The 19,727-nt window shown below is 38.7% G+C and overlaps 1 protein-coding gene across 1 annotated transcript in view; it reads left to right on the forward strand.

Annotated features, from left to right (window-relative positions):
• The first annotated feature begins 527 nt into the window (after window positions 1-527).
• LOC127619549 (collagen alpha-1(XXII) chain-like) overlaps window positions 528-19,727 on the forward strand; it is an 88,074-nt gene continuing 68,874 nt past the window's right edge. Inside the window, 4 exon segments of the mRNA XM_052092405.1 lie at window positions 528-706; window positions 3,937-4,091; window positions 5,752-6,318; window positions 19,360-19,440. Coding sequence (XP_051948365.1) covers window positions 4,001-4,091; window positions 5,752-6,318; window positions 19,360-19,440 — 739 coding nt within the window. The 5' untranslated portion in view covers window positions 528-706; window positions 3,937-4,000.

The following is a 19,727-nucleotide window of genomic DNA, read 5'->3' on the forward strand; positions in this document are numbered from 1 at the left end:
AGCAGAGTGACATCACCACTGCATGTGGGGAAATGCGTATCAACCTTTTTTTTAGATACCCATTGAAAAAAACATGACCTGAATTAACCCACCAATTACAAAAAAATAAAAATCACCCAGGTTTAACCCACCTATTATCTGCGTCTGATCTCTGGCACTCTCTTCTCTCTGTCAACACTCACTATAGACACAAAGTTAACCACTAACATACCCATTAGCACTACGGCTGCCCATCAGCTGTCTCTCCTCTAGTTAGTCTGGCCTGGAGATAGAGGACATATCTTCATAGCCATGGAGACAAGAGGAGAGAGAAAGATCTGGTGTGAAAGCAAATGAAATAGATGACAACAAAAATATCTCAGAGAGTTGCTCTATAATTGGCACAGTCTGTCAGACCCCTTTTTTATGTGAGTGAGCAGGGCAGGGCAGGGCAGCCATCGTGTCCCAACTGAAACCCAACACTTAGAGCGGTTCCTCCTCCCTACCACCTCCCAGCAGAAGAGAGCAGACACAGGACAACAGTGTGCTCCTCACTGAGGATTACTTTGTGTGTCAGTGTGTGTGTATCACACCTGTGTGCAATCTTAACTGGAGCTTTATTTGTAGGAGGATGTTACCTTGATACCTGGCTGAGGTGTGTGTGAGATGTGTATGAGTTTCTGGAGGAGGTAGAGGAAGATCTTGTTACAACAGGCGGACAACACAGGTAAGAGGGAATATTTATCATTCTAACGCTGATGAGTGTTTCTTCAACTTTGGGAACTTTGAAAACATTTTCACTATTTATTTATTTTTTCTAACAATTTCCAACAGTGTTTGTACATGCGTCACAGGATATTAATGGGATATTTTCCCCCTTTTTTCCTGAAAGTCATGACAATTTCCTCCACAGTGTCATTTTCAGCACATCAAGGTGTTTGTATGGTGGAAATTACACTTTACATTTTTTTTTTAAACAAAATAGCCAAATGCTAAATCGATATCTATGTACTATATAGATATAGATATATATTAGGGGCAACATTTTTTGGTGATGTTGAAAAAAACCACAACATTGTGCCAGTTATCTTAATTTTAGAAAGATTCATAGAAATAATTTTTACACAATTATCACTGAAAGTGGTCTCCCCTGAAAGCTGGGGTGGTTGGGGGTCCCAATAGTGACCCCTTAGTGTGCTGCTGGTGCCCACCTTAATATGGCACCCCTATGTGTTGCATACATTGCATATATGGTTTTTGTGCCTCTGTCTGCGACCCATTTTTCGACCCACCAGTTGAAAACAACTTTCTTTCCCTTTCTTCTTTCTTTCTAGTTTGTTGGAGAGCTTTAGGAAAAGGAAGGCTGGTTTTTACATTTCAGATAGAGGAAGCACTGGTTTACTCATCTCCAGTATGTTCCCATGCTGATTGTTTAGCAGAGTTTAGGAGTTTGGCCCTTGCAGGGCCCCTAGTGTGTGAGATGAGATATCCATACTAAAGATTTTGTATCCTACAAACAGACATTAGCAAGACATACAAGTAGGCAATTCACATTTTTAAATGAGTAAACATGATATCCCAGAGATATTAAACTGAATTGGGTTGATCTGGGCTAGAAAGCAAAAGGTTGTAGGTTAAATGGCTGGTTGATAACCAAAAAGTTGGAAAGTTGTAAGGCTGGTAACTGAAAGTTTGTTGGGTTAAGTTGAGTGGTTGGTGGTAAAGTAAGTTGTAGGGCTGGTAACTGACAGGATGTAGGGTTAGCTGGTACATTTTATGGCTGGTAAGGTTGTTAGTTGTAAGGCTGGCAAACAAAAGTCTGTAGGGCAGATTAGGTTACATAACCACAGGTTAATAACTGAGTTTTAAATAGTAAGTATATCTTCTCTATAGAGCTTCAGAATTTCATTTCTAAATACTTTTCTTCAAACTTACAAATATAGCAATTAACTGCAGGGCTGAAAATAGAACTGGGTGTTCCCTTCCACAAACATTTCATTTTATGTTGTAAAAATTTTTTTTGCCTTTCAATCCTCTTTTTAACCAAGCATGGGTCAAATTGCTTAAAATAAGCAGGCCATTTAACATAATAGCTTGACCAGAGAGCACAAAACAATGAGCCCTTTAATACACTGGATTATCGGCCCGCCTGCTAGAAAACAGGACAGATTGAGGTCTCTTATCTTCATACCTTATTTACCCAGAAGCCTTTACCACTCTAAACTTTGATGCCCACTGACAATAGAGATACCAATCTAAAGGTCTTGTACATATGCATAGTGCTTGTCTGTTGTTTCCACTTTATTTGCAAAAAGAAGCAACAGTTAAACTTATCTCATTGAAAAGTTAAAGGAATTAACTATTTATAGAGACAGTACAGGCCCACATAAATGTTTACTGCTAATAAATTCTATGATAGTTATTCAGCGCACTAGCTAAATAGATGAGTTTGCAGTCTCAAAGTAGTATAAGAAGACCTGCTCTGGCCACAGAGTTCAAAGAACTTACCACGCAGAGAGAAACTGTAGACATTTCCGACCAAAAGCAAAGAGCAAACAGGGATTTCTGGGTCATATGATGATAGAGCAAACCCTGGAAGGCAACAAAGAAAGGCCCACTGAATTACTTGAAAGGAGGCGCCAGGCAAAAGTCCACAAGGAACAGGGCCATTCTTGTGTTGGCCAGACAGATCCAGAAATGGACAGTTTTCCATTTCTAGATGTTTTCTTTAACTTTAGGCTTTATGTATTCCAGAAAGTCACCTAAAGTTATTTTTGCATTTGTGGTGTTTCTCTAGCTGACCTGGTTGAGCATGGTGCTACTGTATTAATACCAAGGTCATAAGAACCCTTTGATTTCCAAAGAACTCACATATCGTACTGATAAAAATACATACTTTGAATTCACCTCAAGTTGCATTAAATAAAAGCAGCTGCCAAGTGAACAAATATCAATAAAAATTGGGCTAATCATTAAGTTTCCATGTTCACCCTATTAATGCAACTTCAGAAGAATAGCAATTCTATCCACCTAAAAGTGAGAGAGCTTAGTTGTTTAAAGTGACTGCAAGGAAAGAATGCCACATCATCAGGGCTCTGTGGACCATAATTCAATGCTTCCCTACATAGTTCCCTCAGTCTCTGATGACAGTGTGCTCCCTGGGGGCTACTGTACTTGGTAAAATCATAACAACACCCTATTTACAGCAAAACATCAGTTTAGCTCGGCGAGAGTAGGAGGATTAAGTTTCAAGTGGCTGAGTGTCTATTTTGGCCACAGGGGAATGAATTACAATTGGAAATTCTTTTTTTTAATTCTGTGTTTTTCATCATAATTTTCTGTATATATATATATTACACCCATACCTTTATTCTTTCATTCTGTGTTGATTAAAGTATGTTATTTTAAAGCAGCGAAAGGTAGCAGTGCTTTCTTATCTTTTTTCAGTAGCGGGACTAGCTTAGCTGCTTTTAAACCAGTAGCAAGCTACAAGCTTTTTCAAAGTGCAATTTTCACCTTATTTGTGTCAAATTGAATTGCCCACACAGCTTTACAGGCAATTTTTCTACATCAGTCTATTTCACTTCTCATGCTAGCACTAGCTAGCATTAGCATGAGACAGTGTCAGACATTTCATCAACAAGCACTTCACACATCTTTTCTGATATCACCTTCAGTTAAGAAATGTATCAAACACAGATCATCTATATTTCCAGAAGTGTTTATTCGGTAAGTCGTGATTAAGTGTGGCTCATCTCCTTAACGTCTCAAACCTGGGTGCTCAAACTGAAACAGCGATTTGGAAAGTAAAAATCAGGATTAATGTACTGGCAGTACATAAAAAAAAATGTGTACAGCACCCAACATGAATCAAACCTTTCGCTGTCTAATGATTCAGAATAACTCTGTTCCAAATTCTCCTGACTGATCACATCATTTGTTGTCTGGTCTTCACAGGTGTAGCAACTTGATGATCATCATACCTTAGCAGAAATATCAGTGAACAATAGCGGAGAAGGAGATGGAGTTTCGATTTGGGCTCAGGATCTTTTTGGTCCTGACCATACTGGCTTTGACATTGTGCGGAGGTGGTGTTAAAGGACAAAGGGCAGGTATTGTCAACTGAGGTCACATATTAACCTAAGTATACCATTTACATGACTACTAACCCCTGTCACTGTTTATGGAATCAGACGTTCTAATTTTGTATTGTAATGCATGTAGACTGAGGTTTTGCACAGACTCATAGTTTAGACCAGTGGATCTAAAGTGGTATTGCTTCAGGACCCACATTTTACATCGGACATCAAGTGGTGACCCAACACAGTACCAAATTTGTTTATTGTAGAAAATGTCCATAAAATCAAACATTGAAATGTCTCTGAATGTCTCTTAAATGTTGATGGTTTCATGCTTTTGAAAGCCAACAATTAACAAAAACATGTGAACCCAAGTTAATGTAGTCCAGGTCAGATTTTCATTTACCTTGCATAGTTTTGTTCATGGTTTTTGAGGATGAGGGCATGTCATGTAACCTGTCCATATCGGCATATTTCCTAATTTGGCTAGCGTCTACCAAGTGACTGATGAATGGGTGCCAATTTGATTGGATGCACGTCCTTAAGGATACTTAAGGATAGAGTGTAATTTTTTTACACCTGCCTTTCCATCTTGTGCAGAGTCAAGCGCTCAGCCTTTCAAAGTATGAACCCAGTACGAAGGTGCATGGGCAGACTCGTACTATCCACATCTCTAGAAATATTGGGATGCAAACGGACTGTATGTGCGAACAGTACATATAACAAAAGTTGCATCAAGGGCACTGTGCGCAAGATTTACCGATATGCGGTAACCGAAGAATATTTTGGCCTTTAAGGCTAGGCTATACTTAATTTTTCCGCATCCCGTTCCGTCTCGCACATGATCAAGGACTAAGACTTTCAAAGTATACTCTTTTTTTTACTGCGAGCACTTTGGAAGTGTTCAAAGCTTGCGCACTGGGACCATTTTGAGATATTATTTTAGTACAGTTAATGCCAGGTACATCTGCAGACGATGTGCAAAGATGCAGACTGTCAGATTCTATACAAACTAGTCTGCACGTGTACCATCCATGCAAAATGTTCAGTAATTTGCACCATGCACACTATGTGCGAGACGTACCGCAATTGAAAGCCGAGGTATCCTTTGACCTTTAAATATCAACAACAAAACATTTTAGAAGCATTTTCTCTTTACTCTTAAGATTTGATAAGCCTTTTTATTTTGCTATTCTAACTACAGTATAGGCAACTGTACAGTTATATGGTTAGTTGCATTTTACGATTTGCATTTACATTTATGCATTTGGCAGACGCTTTTATCCAAAGCGACTTACAGAGCCCTTATTACAGGGACAATCCCCCCAGAACAACCTGGAGTTAAGTGCCTTGCTCAAGGACACAATGGTGGTGGCTGTGGGGTTCAAACCAGTGTCCTTCTGATTACCAGATTACCAGTTATGTGCTTAGACCACTTCACCACCACCACTCCGCATTTAGCAATGTGTTTAGCATGCGACCATATCAGAAAATATCTGTTTTCTGACCCAAAATGTTGAGAACCACTTGTTTAGAGTTCTCTGTAAAATTCAGTCCATGCTTAACCCAAACTGATCCATGGTACACTGACAGAAATACAAACCTCATAAACCTGTGGCAAAACAGAGTTTCATTCATAAACACAAAGGCTTTCCTGTTTACACACTGTCTAATATTTTGCCCTCTGTCCCAGGCTGCAAGAACGTCCACTATGATCTGGTTTTCATCTTGGATACTTCTTCCAGTGTGGGCAAGGAAAACTTTGAGAAGATCCGCCAGTGGGTGGCAAACCTGGTGGAATCGTTTGACGTAGGTGTGGATAAGACGCGTGTGGCTGTGGTCCGTTATAGTGACCGTCCCACTGCCGAATTCAACCTGGGCAGGTACAGAACTCTCGGAGAGGTCAAACGTGCTGCTGCAAACATCCGTTACCTGGGTGGGAACACCAAGACTGGAGATGCCATCAGCTTCACCGTTAATAACATCTTCACTGAGAGGGCAGGGGCACGGCCTGCCGCCAAGGGCTTTCAGAAAGTGGCGATCTTGCTAACGGACGGCAAGAGTCAGGATTTTGTTTTGGAGCCATCTGTAGCAGCAGCAGCTGCTGGGATCAGGTTGTTCGCTGTGGGGATTGGAGAAGCTTTGAAGGAGGAGCTAGAGGAGATTGCAGCAGAGCCCAAAAATGCTCATGTGTTCCATGTGACAGACTTTGACGCGATTGACAAGATCAGGGGCAGGTTGAGGAGGCGACTCTGTGAGAGTGAGTAATGAAAAGTTTGACTTTACACTATAGAATCTTAATTTTGATTTTTACTTCAAGGCCCACATTTTACTTTGGAGATCAAGTGGCAATCCAACAAAGTACCAAAACTTGTTCATAGTATGAGAGCAAACAAAAATGTCCTTATTGACCCACCGAAATTGCTTGGCAAGCACAGTTTTCTTACCTGTGTTGAGGTATTTCCAGTTGAAACAGGATGTTGAGGCAGAACACATCAAAGTGTCCACCCTTTTTAAACAGCCAAAGGCCTTTAGTTTATGCCACTAAATGCCATAAAACATACATTTTGATATCATGGGTTAAGGTTAGGGTGATTGACATTTAACGGCAGCTTAATTTGTTCTTTAAAATCTAGCATTGGCATTTTATATTTATTTATTAAGCCAATAATGAATGCACAAACACATTTATGTTGGCACAAACAATCTTTCTCCTCATTGCAAATGAAACCATATTTAATGTTGTCTGGGTCGAATTTAATTTGACCTTGCTTATTTTTGTTCTTTGGTTTTCCAAGGATGTACTCTATGTCATACAACCGGACCATGTTGACATCTGCCTAATTTGGCTCATTTCTACCAAATGACAAATTAATTTGACCTATGATGTCAATGACAAAAGATCCGGAAATCTTTTCTCCACCATTTCAAAAGTTACTATACATATTTCATTTCCTATCCTAACTATGCACAATTTACACTAGTTGAACAGACCTGCAGCCCATTTTTGGGCCGTGACCTACCAATTGACAATCACTGGTCTAGGGTTAGCTGCTATAGCCTAACATTGAGCTCCTAATTGGCTTGACAGTTGTAAGTAAAAATGACTCAATGTATGCAGATTAAATCTGCTTTTTTGATATGCATTCCCATTTACAAGAAGGTTTGTGCTGTGCCATACAAGAGAGTTGTCCAATGAAATGAATCCTCTTTGTTCCAGACATTTTTGTGGTTTCATGCCTTTGTGAATTCTGAGTACAGAGGTGTAGAAAGTACAGGAGACGGAAAAGCTTCCGAGCTCAAGTGCTTTTCCAGATCTTATCTGTTCCACAGGCGAAGACAAACCTAAAATTTCATGTGGGATAGTCTTAGGAGGCCATTACAAACAACAAGCTTGCATTAAAACTATGAGTACAGGTTCAAAAATACATAAACCCAAAATATTGAGGTATGTGGTCTGGAATCACCATACAAATGCAGATGATGTGTATGCGTAGTATGTTTTTAGTGATGATGGATGCTTAGCGCACCAGGCTCTACATTAGTCACTAAAATTAGTGGAAAGCAATGTTAGCGGAAAGCACATAATCGAGCTTGCATAGCTAAAAGCATTTCTGTTCACGCATTTGCACAGAGTATGTTTTGTGCCCAATACATGATGCATACAGTGATGAATCAGTGTTTAGTTGAAGGCACTCTCCTTCAACAATCATTGGTATTTGAAGAGGTTGTAACACAAGCCTTTACCAATGCCTAATTTAAGCCAGACAGCCTAATTTAAGAAAGACAGCCTTGTGGGAAGAGATATGGAGAGAGAGAGAAAGAGAGAGAGAGAGAGAGAGAGAGAGAGAGAGAGAGAGAGCATTGATTAATTCTAACCCTTAATCCTGACCCTTCCCAATGTCAAAAGATATTCCGAACAAGAGATCCTCCCATTTTTGAGTGACTCTTAACCACATTAATGACTCAGTATGTACGAAATATCAACTAAAAGAGCTCACTGTTAGCAATGGACTTAATTTTCCAATCATGGATTATTCTTTCAAAATTTATGAGGACTGAAACTATGTATCAGGTCCAGTTCTGTGATAAACCAAGATCATTTGGCACCATCATTGGTGTCTAAGAATACTGGTGGCTAAAAAACATTGCATCTCCAAAATCCAAGTTATTTTTGCCTTGAAAATTATAGTCCTACTCTTTCAAATGGAACAGGGCTTACAGTACTGCATTTGTACTATTTAATGTACAGCTTTTAAAGTGTTTTATGTGCAAAGATAAAAGTAAATACCTAAGAACAATTAGTATATTCTCATTTTAATGTAGGGATGAAATAACAGTTTTTACACATAATACAGGGATGTTTTTTTTCATAGGTATAAAAGGGATTAATGGAAAGGAGGAGGCGAGAACCGGCTTGACAATATAAAAAATATTTTAATTATAAACTTAATATTTTAAAGACAAACACACAAATGTGTCGGCAGCTGTCCTTAAATCTCTCTCTCTCACACTGCCGTCTTCGGTCGGCCCTTTGGGGGAGGGAAACATCAATAATTAAAAACGCAGGGGGTACTCCCAGTAACAGTGCAGTACCTCCTAAAAAACAAAGTAAAAATTTAAAAGAGAGGGAAAAGCTAATGTGTAGCGGCAGTGGAAGAGAGAGTTAGAGAGAGAGAGAAGAAAAAAACACTTACTCGCCAGTTCTGTGATACGCCGTAGCTTGGTCCTTGGCCACTCCTCGACCCTCTAGCGGACGACAGCCGCACCTTCCCAGGGGGATCGGAGGCAGTCCTCCGGCCCCTGGCGGATGGAACGCCCTGCCGCATTTTTGGTTGACGGAAGGGATCTCCCCTGCCCTTTGCAGTGGGAACCGCTCCAGGCGGTTGGTTGGGAGCCCCTCCTCCCTTCGTGGTCGGCGGCCATTCCTCCACTTCCAGGCGGTCAGGCTCCTCTGTCCTCCAGCAGATGGCCGCGGCTGCTCCTTTCGGGTGGGTGATAGTCGTGAGAACTCCACTACGACGCATCCCTCCTTCTTCCCGGGTTTCGGCACCAGTGTAAAGGGATTAATGGAAAGGAGCAGGCAAGAACAGGCTTGACAATATAAATAATATTTTAATTTTAAACTTAACCAAAAAGACAAACACACAAAGGTGTCGGAAATCTCTCTCTCTGTTGCTGGCTTCGGTCGGCCCTTATCCCTCTCGAGGGCTAATTAGCCTGATTAGGGGCCAGGTGTGCAGAATCACGACCCGGCCCCACCCTCTGCCCTGCCACACTAGGTTTTGGTTATTTTCTGAGAAATAGAAAATGACACTTTTTGCTTTCTAATAGTAGGTTGGGATCAATTTGCCCTATCTTTAATTACTCAGAATAAATGGGTGAAGAAACACAAAACTATGAAGAAATGTTTGGGTCTCTTTTCACGCTAAAATCAATTAGGAGTTTTTCACTGTGATATAATTTTTTATGACAATTAAGCATTAACCCACCCATTTCTTTGTAGCCTACTATAATGTGAATACTATAAATAATGCTATACTATAACAATGCTATATTTATTATTAGTATTAGTAATAATATTAGGCTATTTAAATACTAAAATATATATTTTTATTTATAAAATGGCACTTTTGTAATTCCACAACATGGTATTATATGCTGTACTGATTTAAATGTATGCTGATTTAATAATAATAAAATGTATCCATACTCCTAATGATTATTTTGGTAGATGATTACAGAATTAATGACAATTTGGTGGAGAAAATAGGCTTCATTTTCTTTAGTCAAAAATTGTATAATGTCTTAATTTAATTGTTTTCTTTTGATTTTCTATTGAATATTAGTGAATATTAAAAACTTTTAACACCTAACAGTCGTTCCTGAACATTCTATAGTAGTTCAAGACATTCAATGGGCCATTTTTCAGCCTGCTTGAAATAAAAAAAATAATCAATGCGTGTTTGCCTGGGCAGCTTCATCACTTAGTGTATCTGTGCTTTGGTTTTGTCCGGTGGTCAACCCAGGACCACAGCACGCCAGGTCTGTAATCAATGTTGGATGCTTCTATACTGAACAGCAGTGCACTGTAATAGTGCCGGGTGAGCTAATTTACCCGTGTTTGCTTTAGCATCTGCTGTCCCTGTTTCCTTAATCTGCTTCTGATTAGTGTAATGGGGGTTTTAAACAAGAGAGAAAACATTTGATAATCGACTCCCCTTCTTGTGTCCCAGAGGACAGTTTGCTAAAACTCACACTGTTGGACGTAAATACTAAGAAATATATTGTGATGACTTTTCTGAATTTTAATGTAGGATTGTCTCTGTATTACTAGTGCATTCGCTAGGTTGTTGTGGATGGTTTACAGTCTTTTACTGTGCTCTTGAGTGGTTACTAGGGTTTAATGGGTGGTTGCTCCTTGGCCCAAGTCAAAAGAGCCTCTATGATATTCTGGTGCCTGGATATGGCTTGGGTCCTTCCTTCAGTGTAAATGGGATTTTAAGCCTGATCCCATGTGGTGACATTTTTACTACGGCAGTTCTGAGGTGAAATGTCCACTGTGTGGCGCTAAAAGCGAGTTAAATGTTTTTCCAAACAAATGAGGTTTTAAGGTTAATGCTTTATCGAGTTTTAAATGAATCTCTGAGTGGGATTCAGACTGGCGTGTCCAGCATGGGAGGTGGGCACGCTAGCGAGGAGGCTAAAGGCTACAGCCTCTAGCATCAGTCTGTGGTGCGCCTCTTGAGGCCAGGGGAGTGAGGTTTACACATACCGCACAGCTATCACTTACAAGCTGGCTCCACATGAATATGCATTTTTTTATTAGTGGTATGCAGAAAATACTCCCTGAAAGATATCACTAAAATTAGTGTCTTCAGATCACCGGTCTCTGTGACAGCACTAGAATGTGTAAACTGCAAAAAAATGTGTATTAAAATGCTTTAATTCATTCATATTGTCCATGATTCATATTAAGTCTCTACCAGCTTGTTATCCTCGTCATCTCTGACATGACATTTTACTGTAATCCAATCAAAATTTCTTCCAATCGAAGAAATATAAAGCACAATATTAAAAAAAAAAACCCATATGAAAAGGCAGGACCTCAAGCCTACTATCTACTCAATACAGCCATGATTATAGACTCATGGTCACTCTCGAATTATAGCCTTTATAACACAGCTAAAGAAAGTCACCCTTGATAGAACGCAGTTAGACAGCACTCATATATGCCACCATTCAAACAATGACGCAAACAGACTTTTCATTGCTTATCATCTAGCCAGTCAAAGGAAATGGGTACTACTCGATGTCAAAACCAACTCTTTATAGACTACAACATTTAATTGCTTGCTTTTCAATTAGCAGTGCAATAATTGTGGGGTCATGCCCCAAGAGAAACTATATGAGGTTTTGTTAAAGAGTGCAAGGGTAAGAAGTTATGTCATTCTCCAAATCAAAGGTTGCATTCTCTAGTGAGTGAACCTGTGGCTTTCATGTCGCCAGCACATATACTTGACAACCAAAGATTAGAGGTGTGTCTCAAATGAGGTACGCTACACTGCTAGCTACAGTTGTGGCTAAAAATGTTGGCCTTTGGTAAATATGATCAAAGAAGGCTGTGAAAAATAGGTCTTTATGTTTATCCTTTTGGTCTTTCATTCAAAATATTCACAAACATCTAACCTTTAATTGAAGTAAACTAACTGATTATTAATTGATTACTAATTTATTTTAAATCAATTCAATATTTTTCTCCAAAACATATTGGCACAGTAATTGGCACCCCTTGAAATTCTTTTGAGTAAACTATATCTGTATATCAGTATATTCCCATTCATATTTTACATTTTTAATACACCTGGGTGACTAGGAACATGAAATCGTCCAGTCATGACTTCCTGTTTCACAGGGATTTAAATATGAGTTAACACACAAGCCAAATTCCCTTAGTCATCCATCACAATGGGTAAGACCAAAGAATAAAACCACAAAATGTTGTTGAGCTTCACAAAATAGGAAATGGCTATAAGAAAATAGACAAAGCATTGCAAATACACATTTCCACCATTAGGGCAATAATTAAGATGTTCCAATCATCTGGAGAGGTTAAGAATCGGCTTTGAAGAGGATGTGTGTCTATATTGTCTCCACACACATTGAGGATGGTTCAAGTAGCCAAAAATTCTTCAAGGATCACATCTGGAGAATTGCAGAAATTAGTCACCAAAACTACAATCAGACATCACTTGCATCACAACAAGCCTCTGCTCTCATCCAACAATAAACTCAAACATCTTCAGTTTGTCAGACACTATTGGAACTTCAAATGGGACTGGGTTCTGTGGTCAGATGAAACAAAGATAGAGCTTTATAGCAGAAAACACCAGAGATGGGTTTGGCACACACAGATAGGTAGCCATATGGAGAAGTACCTCATGCCAACAGTTAAATGTGGTGGTGGATCTTTAGCGTTGTGAAAATGTGAGACTTTATTTGTTTATGCCAGAGGTCCTGGACATGGCATCATGGACTCTATCATATACCAACAGATAAAAAATCTAAACCTGGCTGTCTCTGCCAGAAAGCTTAAAATATCCCTGGTTGGAACAACCAGCATGACAATAATCAAAACACACAGCAAAATCAAAACAAAAATGGTTCACTGACCACAAACTCAAGGTTCTGTCATGACCATCCCAGTCCCCTGAATCCCATAGAAAACCTGTGGGGTGAACTGAAGAGTGGAGTCCACCAGTGTGGACCTGTGAATTTGAAGGATCTGGAGAGATTATGTACGGAGGAATGGACTCAGATCCTTTGCGATGTGTTCTCCAACCTGATTAGGCATTATAGGAGAAGACTCAGTGCTGTTATCTTGGGAAAGCGAGGTTGCACAAAGTATTGAATAAAAGGGTGCCAATAATTGTGCCACACACATATTTGATACTGGATATCAAACTGGGGGCAGTGGTGGCTCAGCGGTTAAGGCTCTGGGTTACTAACCAGAAGGTCAGGGGTTCAAGCCCCAACACCACCAAGACACCACTGTTGGGCCCTTGAGCAAGGCCCTTGAACCTATCTGCTCCAGGGGCGCTGTATCATGGCTGACCCTGCACTCTGACCCCAACTTAGCTGGGATATGTGAAAAATAAATATTTTCACCATGTATATGCAGCAATGTATGTATAATGTGTGACAATTGATCAATTTATTTTATTTATTATTATTATTATTAGAGGATAGATTTTTTTGAATATTTTCAATGAAAGATCAAACGGATAAACAATAAAGACATATTTTCCGCTGCCTTCTTTGCTCATATTTACCAAGGGTGCCAATATTTTTGCCACATCTGTATGCTATACACTATGCACTCGGCCATCTAGTGTATGAATTTTTGAAAAGAAGGTTGTATCGTCTCATATAAAACACTAATGTTACTATACAGATACATTTGTTGTGATTCAGCTGATGTAGTGGCGTTTCAAACAAATGTGATGTGTTGCCGCAAGCTTTAACATGTTAGCCAACTTTAGTCCAACATTTAATTCTCAAATAATGTACATATTTATGCAGCCTAGTTTTTAATATGAGTTCGCAATCAAAGTGGTGGCTCAGTGGTTGAGGCTCTGGGTTACTGACCAGAAGGTCAGGGGTTGAAGCCCCAGCACCACCAAGATGCCACTGTTGGGCCCTTGAGCAAGGCCCTTGACCCTATCTGCTCCAGGGGTGCCGTATCATGGCTGACCCTGCACTCTGACCCCAGCTTAGCTGGGATATGTGAAAGCTAATACAATTTCACTGTATATATGCAAAGAAATGTGTGTATAATGTGTGACCAAAATAAAGGATTCTTCTAAAAGCTTGTACTTTGAAAGGCTGAGCGCTAGCCTGTGCATGAGATGGAATGGCACGTGGAAAAGCAAAGTATACCCTAGCCTTATGGGGCCATTTAAACCAAACGTGTCCTTGCGAAGTATACCCTAGCCTTATGGGGCCATTTAAACCAAACATGTCCTCGCTCTTAACAAGCTAGACGCAGCGCTACAAATAGAGCATATTGCAGGTGTCTTGAGACAAATTTTAAACATTTAGCAGTTCTTTTTACAACACATGGTGCTCCTGTGTGAGATGCTGAAAGTGTTGACAAGGTGTCAACACTCACAGTTTGGCCATTGCTTTAACAAAGTAGTGCAAGAAGACGACATAATGCTAGTGAACAAAAGGAAATGAAGGTTGAAACCACAAAAGTGGATGTGCGTGAGTAAGGAGGTCAGGAAATACCAATGCATTTCTATAACTTGAATCTGAGACTATAAAGACATCTTCATGTGTCTTAAGTCCTGAAGAGAAAAAGTCCCGTATCGCATAGCAGTATTAGCACGCGTAATATGTTCACGTGAACTGTAGTATACTGTCATTGAAAGGCTAAAGCGTTCAATGACTGTACATGTGAAAACAGAAGTATGTTTTGGCCTAAAGCCTAGCCCTACCCCTAAAAGCTGAGGGCAATAATTGGTCGATGTTGTTCCGGGACTAACAAGAATGTAGATACAGGAAAATGTCCTACTTAGGTAAATCATATGAAACCAATATCCATATTATAATGTTCTGGCAAAGGTAAGAACTACTGAACAGTTGGAAATGGGAGGAAGGAACATTAGGGCTTATTTGTTTGTAGGGATGCAGAAAGAGCAATATCTTTATCATTATACCGTATATCATTATAAGTGGATGTCTGTCTCTTTCTTTTATGCTAACTTCTATACTACTCCAGCCACTTTGAGAACTTGGCAGAGCTATACTGCAGATATTGTTGACTTTTATATGACAAATTGCTTGCTATGTTCCTCATTTATAAGTAGCTTTGGATAAAAGCATCTGCTTAATGACTCAATGTAAATGTAAATGGATGTCACAGCTTTACTTGGCACATACAGCTGAACTTGAATTCAACAAAAATAGCCAACCAGGTGTTCTTTTCTCCAACCTTTATTTATCCTGTAGTGGGTGGCACTTTTTTTCGTGGTCAGGACGGGATGTTTGGGGCAGGGCAGGGACACGGTCAGGGGTGTTGGCTTTTGGGAGAGTCACTCTGAGGACACTGTATCAGAGAGATATGTAATTGTGTCAAGTGACCCAACCTCTGTTAAGTGGAATTCGCAGTGAAGTCGAGGCCTCTAAAAGCTACAAAACGCTTTTTATAGGAGCGATTAAAGAAAATTACAGGGTCTGATCGTACATGATTGTCAGGGACGCGATCAGCCGTTGTGGTTTGGGCGTCTGCCTGGTTCATACCAAGAGTGTGCATGTGTGGGAGAGAAAGTGAGAGCGAGAGAGGGTTAAAAATATATTCAAAAGAATGTTATCAATGGCATATTCAGGTATTTTGGTATGATTTTTGTTGATACTCTGCCAAGGTAAGTCCATTAAGTGAAGGCTTAGATATGGTGTAATAACAATGATGAAGTGGGCTGACCAATGCACTTGCAAAAAAGTACCTTGGTACAACCATGTTGGATTGGTCTTGGAAGCATGGTTTTACTATAGGTTTTATGACATGTACTGTGGTATTACATTACCATCACTATGCAATGGTACAGCAACAAGGAAACACTTCTTAAGTGTTTCCTTGAACATCAGAACAGCTGAAAGAGCATTACTGCAAATGGAGTCACTAAGGTGTCTTTGGATTAGCTAACATTATTGACACACCATTTACTCTATTTCCAAAAGTTTATTTATATCAGATTGCTAACCTAAGACCAATTCCCATGCAATACACCCTCACAAATTTGCTTTCATAAGCTAATGTAGGTGAAGTCATTTTTAGTGTAGCAATTTACAGTTTTACTCTAGGAAACCTCAAACCAATGGGATCATCATTTCTGTACTTTTTTGCCACTAAGAATGAATATTTTGGAGGAGAAAGACCCATTGCATCTGGCAAAATATGCTAAACCCATATCCATATCAGGAATAAGGTTACATTTATCAAGGCATGAATCAAACTTGCCAAAAATTCCCACTTTTCTGATTTGGGTTTCCAATGGAACATTTTTTATTTATATCTCTGCATGTGGGCAGGGACTTTGTTAAATTGCCCACATCACATCACCAATGATCACGTTACTCTTGTCATCATAAATTGACAACTCTCTTTTTAAATTAACGACTTTCATGTCACTTTTTTGCTGCTACTCTCTGTATATGTGAATGCCCTTTAACAATAACAGCTAGCCATTGTTAGCAGTTGGCACATGAGCTACTTCACAGAGTGCTCATGTGGCCAGCGCAAGTTTGAATCCTTCTTGTGACATTTCAAGATCCCTCTTCTAACATTTCCTGTCTTCCTCACTCTCCCTTTTAATCAAAGTTGGTAAAAAGTCCAAAGAAACAATAACAACTCCAATAGGGTCTAATATTAGCATCCTTCCTTAGCACTAGCAAGTTGCTTTCTACAAATAGCACATTCCCATTATGAATGTCAAAGTAAAGCAAGTATGCTGGTGTTGGCTTTCTTTCTGTCACCAGAGTTTCACAAGCTATGTATCACTATTTGTAATCTGCCCATCTGAACGTCCTAAATTATAACCACTCTGACGTTAGCATAGCTACGCTCAACCATACTGTAAGCTCCCTGGATCAACCTGTAACTTTCCCCACATCTATCTGCCTGTAGAGTCATAAGTTATGCCACGATGTCTACTCTGAAGGGCTTGAATGGATCATCTAACATCCTGTTTTCAAGCTGAGAGAGGAAGATGCATAGTATTACAGTGGTAATAACTCTCAAGTGTTAATTTCCTTCAAATACCAGTAAAATCTTCATGTCTTCAAAGACGGAAATTGAATTACTCAATGTTCTCTCTTTAAGAGCTCTGGAGACTTAATGGGTTTTTGTTTAAGAATCAGATTGGTCTCAAAATTACTTTTTGGACAAATGTAAATTGGACAAATTAGTGAGACATTGACTTATAACATTATAGAGCTGTGATGCACTGAAAATTGGTTCATCCTAGGACGAATTTGTTTTTTAGTTTAGTTTAGTTTTAGTCATATTGAAATATCTGACTTTTGATTGCAAACTAGGCAAATCGGAGCACAATTTGAGACATTGTTGAGATTTCTTTTAAAGAAAACGAATCATTTTTTGGTATAGACTGAAAATGTTAATTGGTTGCTCCCATGTGATGATCTGTTAAACTGAATATTCATTCAACTGACAAATTATTAAAGAAAAATCAATTGGTAAATGCTTTTAAAAAATAAAAAAAAACTTTATTATTTGATTTATTGATTATTGATTATTTGTTGTCAAATGTATCTGCATTTTAATACATGGAAAACATGAACAACTTTAAACATTTAACTTGTAAAGGTATATGTCATTTTGAAAAGTTAACATTTATATTTTTGAAATAATTTAGTGATAATTGATTAATTCATCTTTTTTAAGTGGCACTAGATTTCTTGATCTATATATAATTTAGTAATATCCCACGATCAAGAAAAATTAATTGACTTAAATAAGCAATATCACACTCACAAGAGTGCGATATGACCCTACATCAGCACTGTGGCCGAGTGCCGTAGGTAATTACAGCAGTGCTGATGTAGGGCCATATAGCACGATTGTGAGTGTGATATTGCTTATTTAAGTCAATTAATTTGTTTTTGGAAAAACCGAGAACGGTCATAAAAATGCATTTGTGCATGGAACTACTTTCTTATGTGGCTGATCAGAATTTGCCGTTGCTGGTTCAAAACAAATTATGTGTTAAAGCCTTTATTAGTAATTATAAAAAGTTCACTTCAGAAATAGTATCATGACTTGTGCTGTTTCTAACAAGTTATTGGATAAACAAGGATGGATTGATGTGTGTGTGCGTGCGTGTCTATGTGTCTTTGTCTCTCTGTGTGTGTTTGTGTGTGTGTGAGTGTGAGTGAGTGTGTGTGTGTGTGTGAGTGTGTGTGTGTGTGTGTGTGTGTGAGAGAGAGAGAGATAAAGCGTGTATGATCACCTGTTGCGACTCCCAAGCAGAGATGCTGTCAGCTTTCTGAAGATCAGCTTTCTAGGTGGAAAAATTGCATCCAAGCAGAGGTATTTTTCCCTATTTCGTGGTAGCCGTGCAAGAGTCATTCACTATAGAAACAGCGATGTCCTCTACCATTTTAAACAGTGTGTATCCAATGTGGAAACTCGGTAAGCGCCTCGAGTTCTGTAATCAAACAGTCATTTGTGTCTCTCAGCTGCAATGAGCCTTAATCCTGAAATTGTTAATTTAAAGCTGTTTAAAACAATGTCCTAGCTTAAGTAATGCAGTGGTAATGCTAGCGATCATGGAGCACAGTTATATGTAAACAATGACTAACGGATTCACTTTACATCACCAACTGGCTCATATTACACACAAAAATTATCTTTTGTCACCACCTGCTGGCTAACATCTGTAATTTCAAAAATAAAGACAGTAACTCCTAACAGACCTACACTATTAGTTTAGAATGACACGAACACAAGCGGGGTGATACACACACAGTGAAGCAAGTGAGTGCTGATGCTGTCAGACCATCAGTGTTCATGGAACATCTCGTCCAATCAGATTTGAGGACCGGAACTAACTTTTGTATATATATGTATATATATATATATATATATATATATATATATATATATATATATATATATATATATATATATATATACATTTTCTTCAATTTTTGGACACACTATTGGCATATAATTCAACAAGGGTGGCTTATATCAACTGATTTTAGGTTGCATGCAAAAGAAAATTAGCCTGGGAACTTTTTGACATGGAATAACCCATAAGAGAAAATGTCCTTATTTAAAAAGGACATTTTATTACCCTAGTTATGTCTGTGCTAATAACATTAAATGTTTAAATGTTAAATATTTGAGAATGAAAGGTTTGCTACTGGCAAAATACCACGGCAGATTGCTCGGCCACCTGGAACAAGGACAATAAAATGTCAATGGAAAAAAATACATTAATTTCACAATATGAATGAATGAAGTCTGCGCTCATAAAAACAGATGTTTAGAAAATTCACCCATTGTCAAGAGACCCTGCACTGTTAATAAAGCACAGATTGGAATATAACCCTTAAATATATTATAGTTACCTAAAATAGGAATAGAATTACATTTCTAATCATATAAATAAATTGCTCTGCATAATCCAAACATTGTGGAGTGGTGGGCTGTTTCCAAATATATGTTCACGCTTATATGTTTTATATATGTCTTATATGTTTTTTCTTTCTGCAGATGTTCTGTGTCCCAACATGAAAGTTCAAGCGGGCCGTTTTAGGCCGAATAGTACCAGTGCAGGACATTTGGAGGTGCCAGGTAAGGTCACCTTTTCTCCATGTTCTTTTTAAAACGCTTTGGTGTTAGTTTCAGGGTTAGTTCATCTAAAAATTTGAATTCTGTTATTATTTACTCACATTCATGTCATTTATGACATTCATTCTTCTCTGTAATAAGGAACAGATGCTGTCAAAATACCATCTGAAAAAAATAAATAAAATGAAATCCACAAAAATACAATCCAGTTACATCATTTATAGTACTTTTGGATTATAAATAAAGCCTTCTTCTCCCAAAGACTGCACTTTAAAAAATGAGACTTTATA

Source organism: Xyrauchen texanus, chromosome 26 (genome assembly GCF_025860055.1).
Source record: "Xyrauchen texanus isolate HMW12.3.18 chromosome 26, RBS_HiC_50CHRs, whole genome shotgun sequence".
Lineage (NCBI taxonomy): Eukaryota > Metazoa > Chordata > Actinopteri > Cypriniformes > Catostomidae > Xyrauchen > Xyrauchen texanus.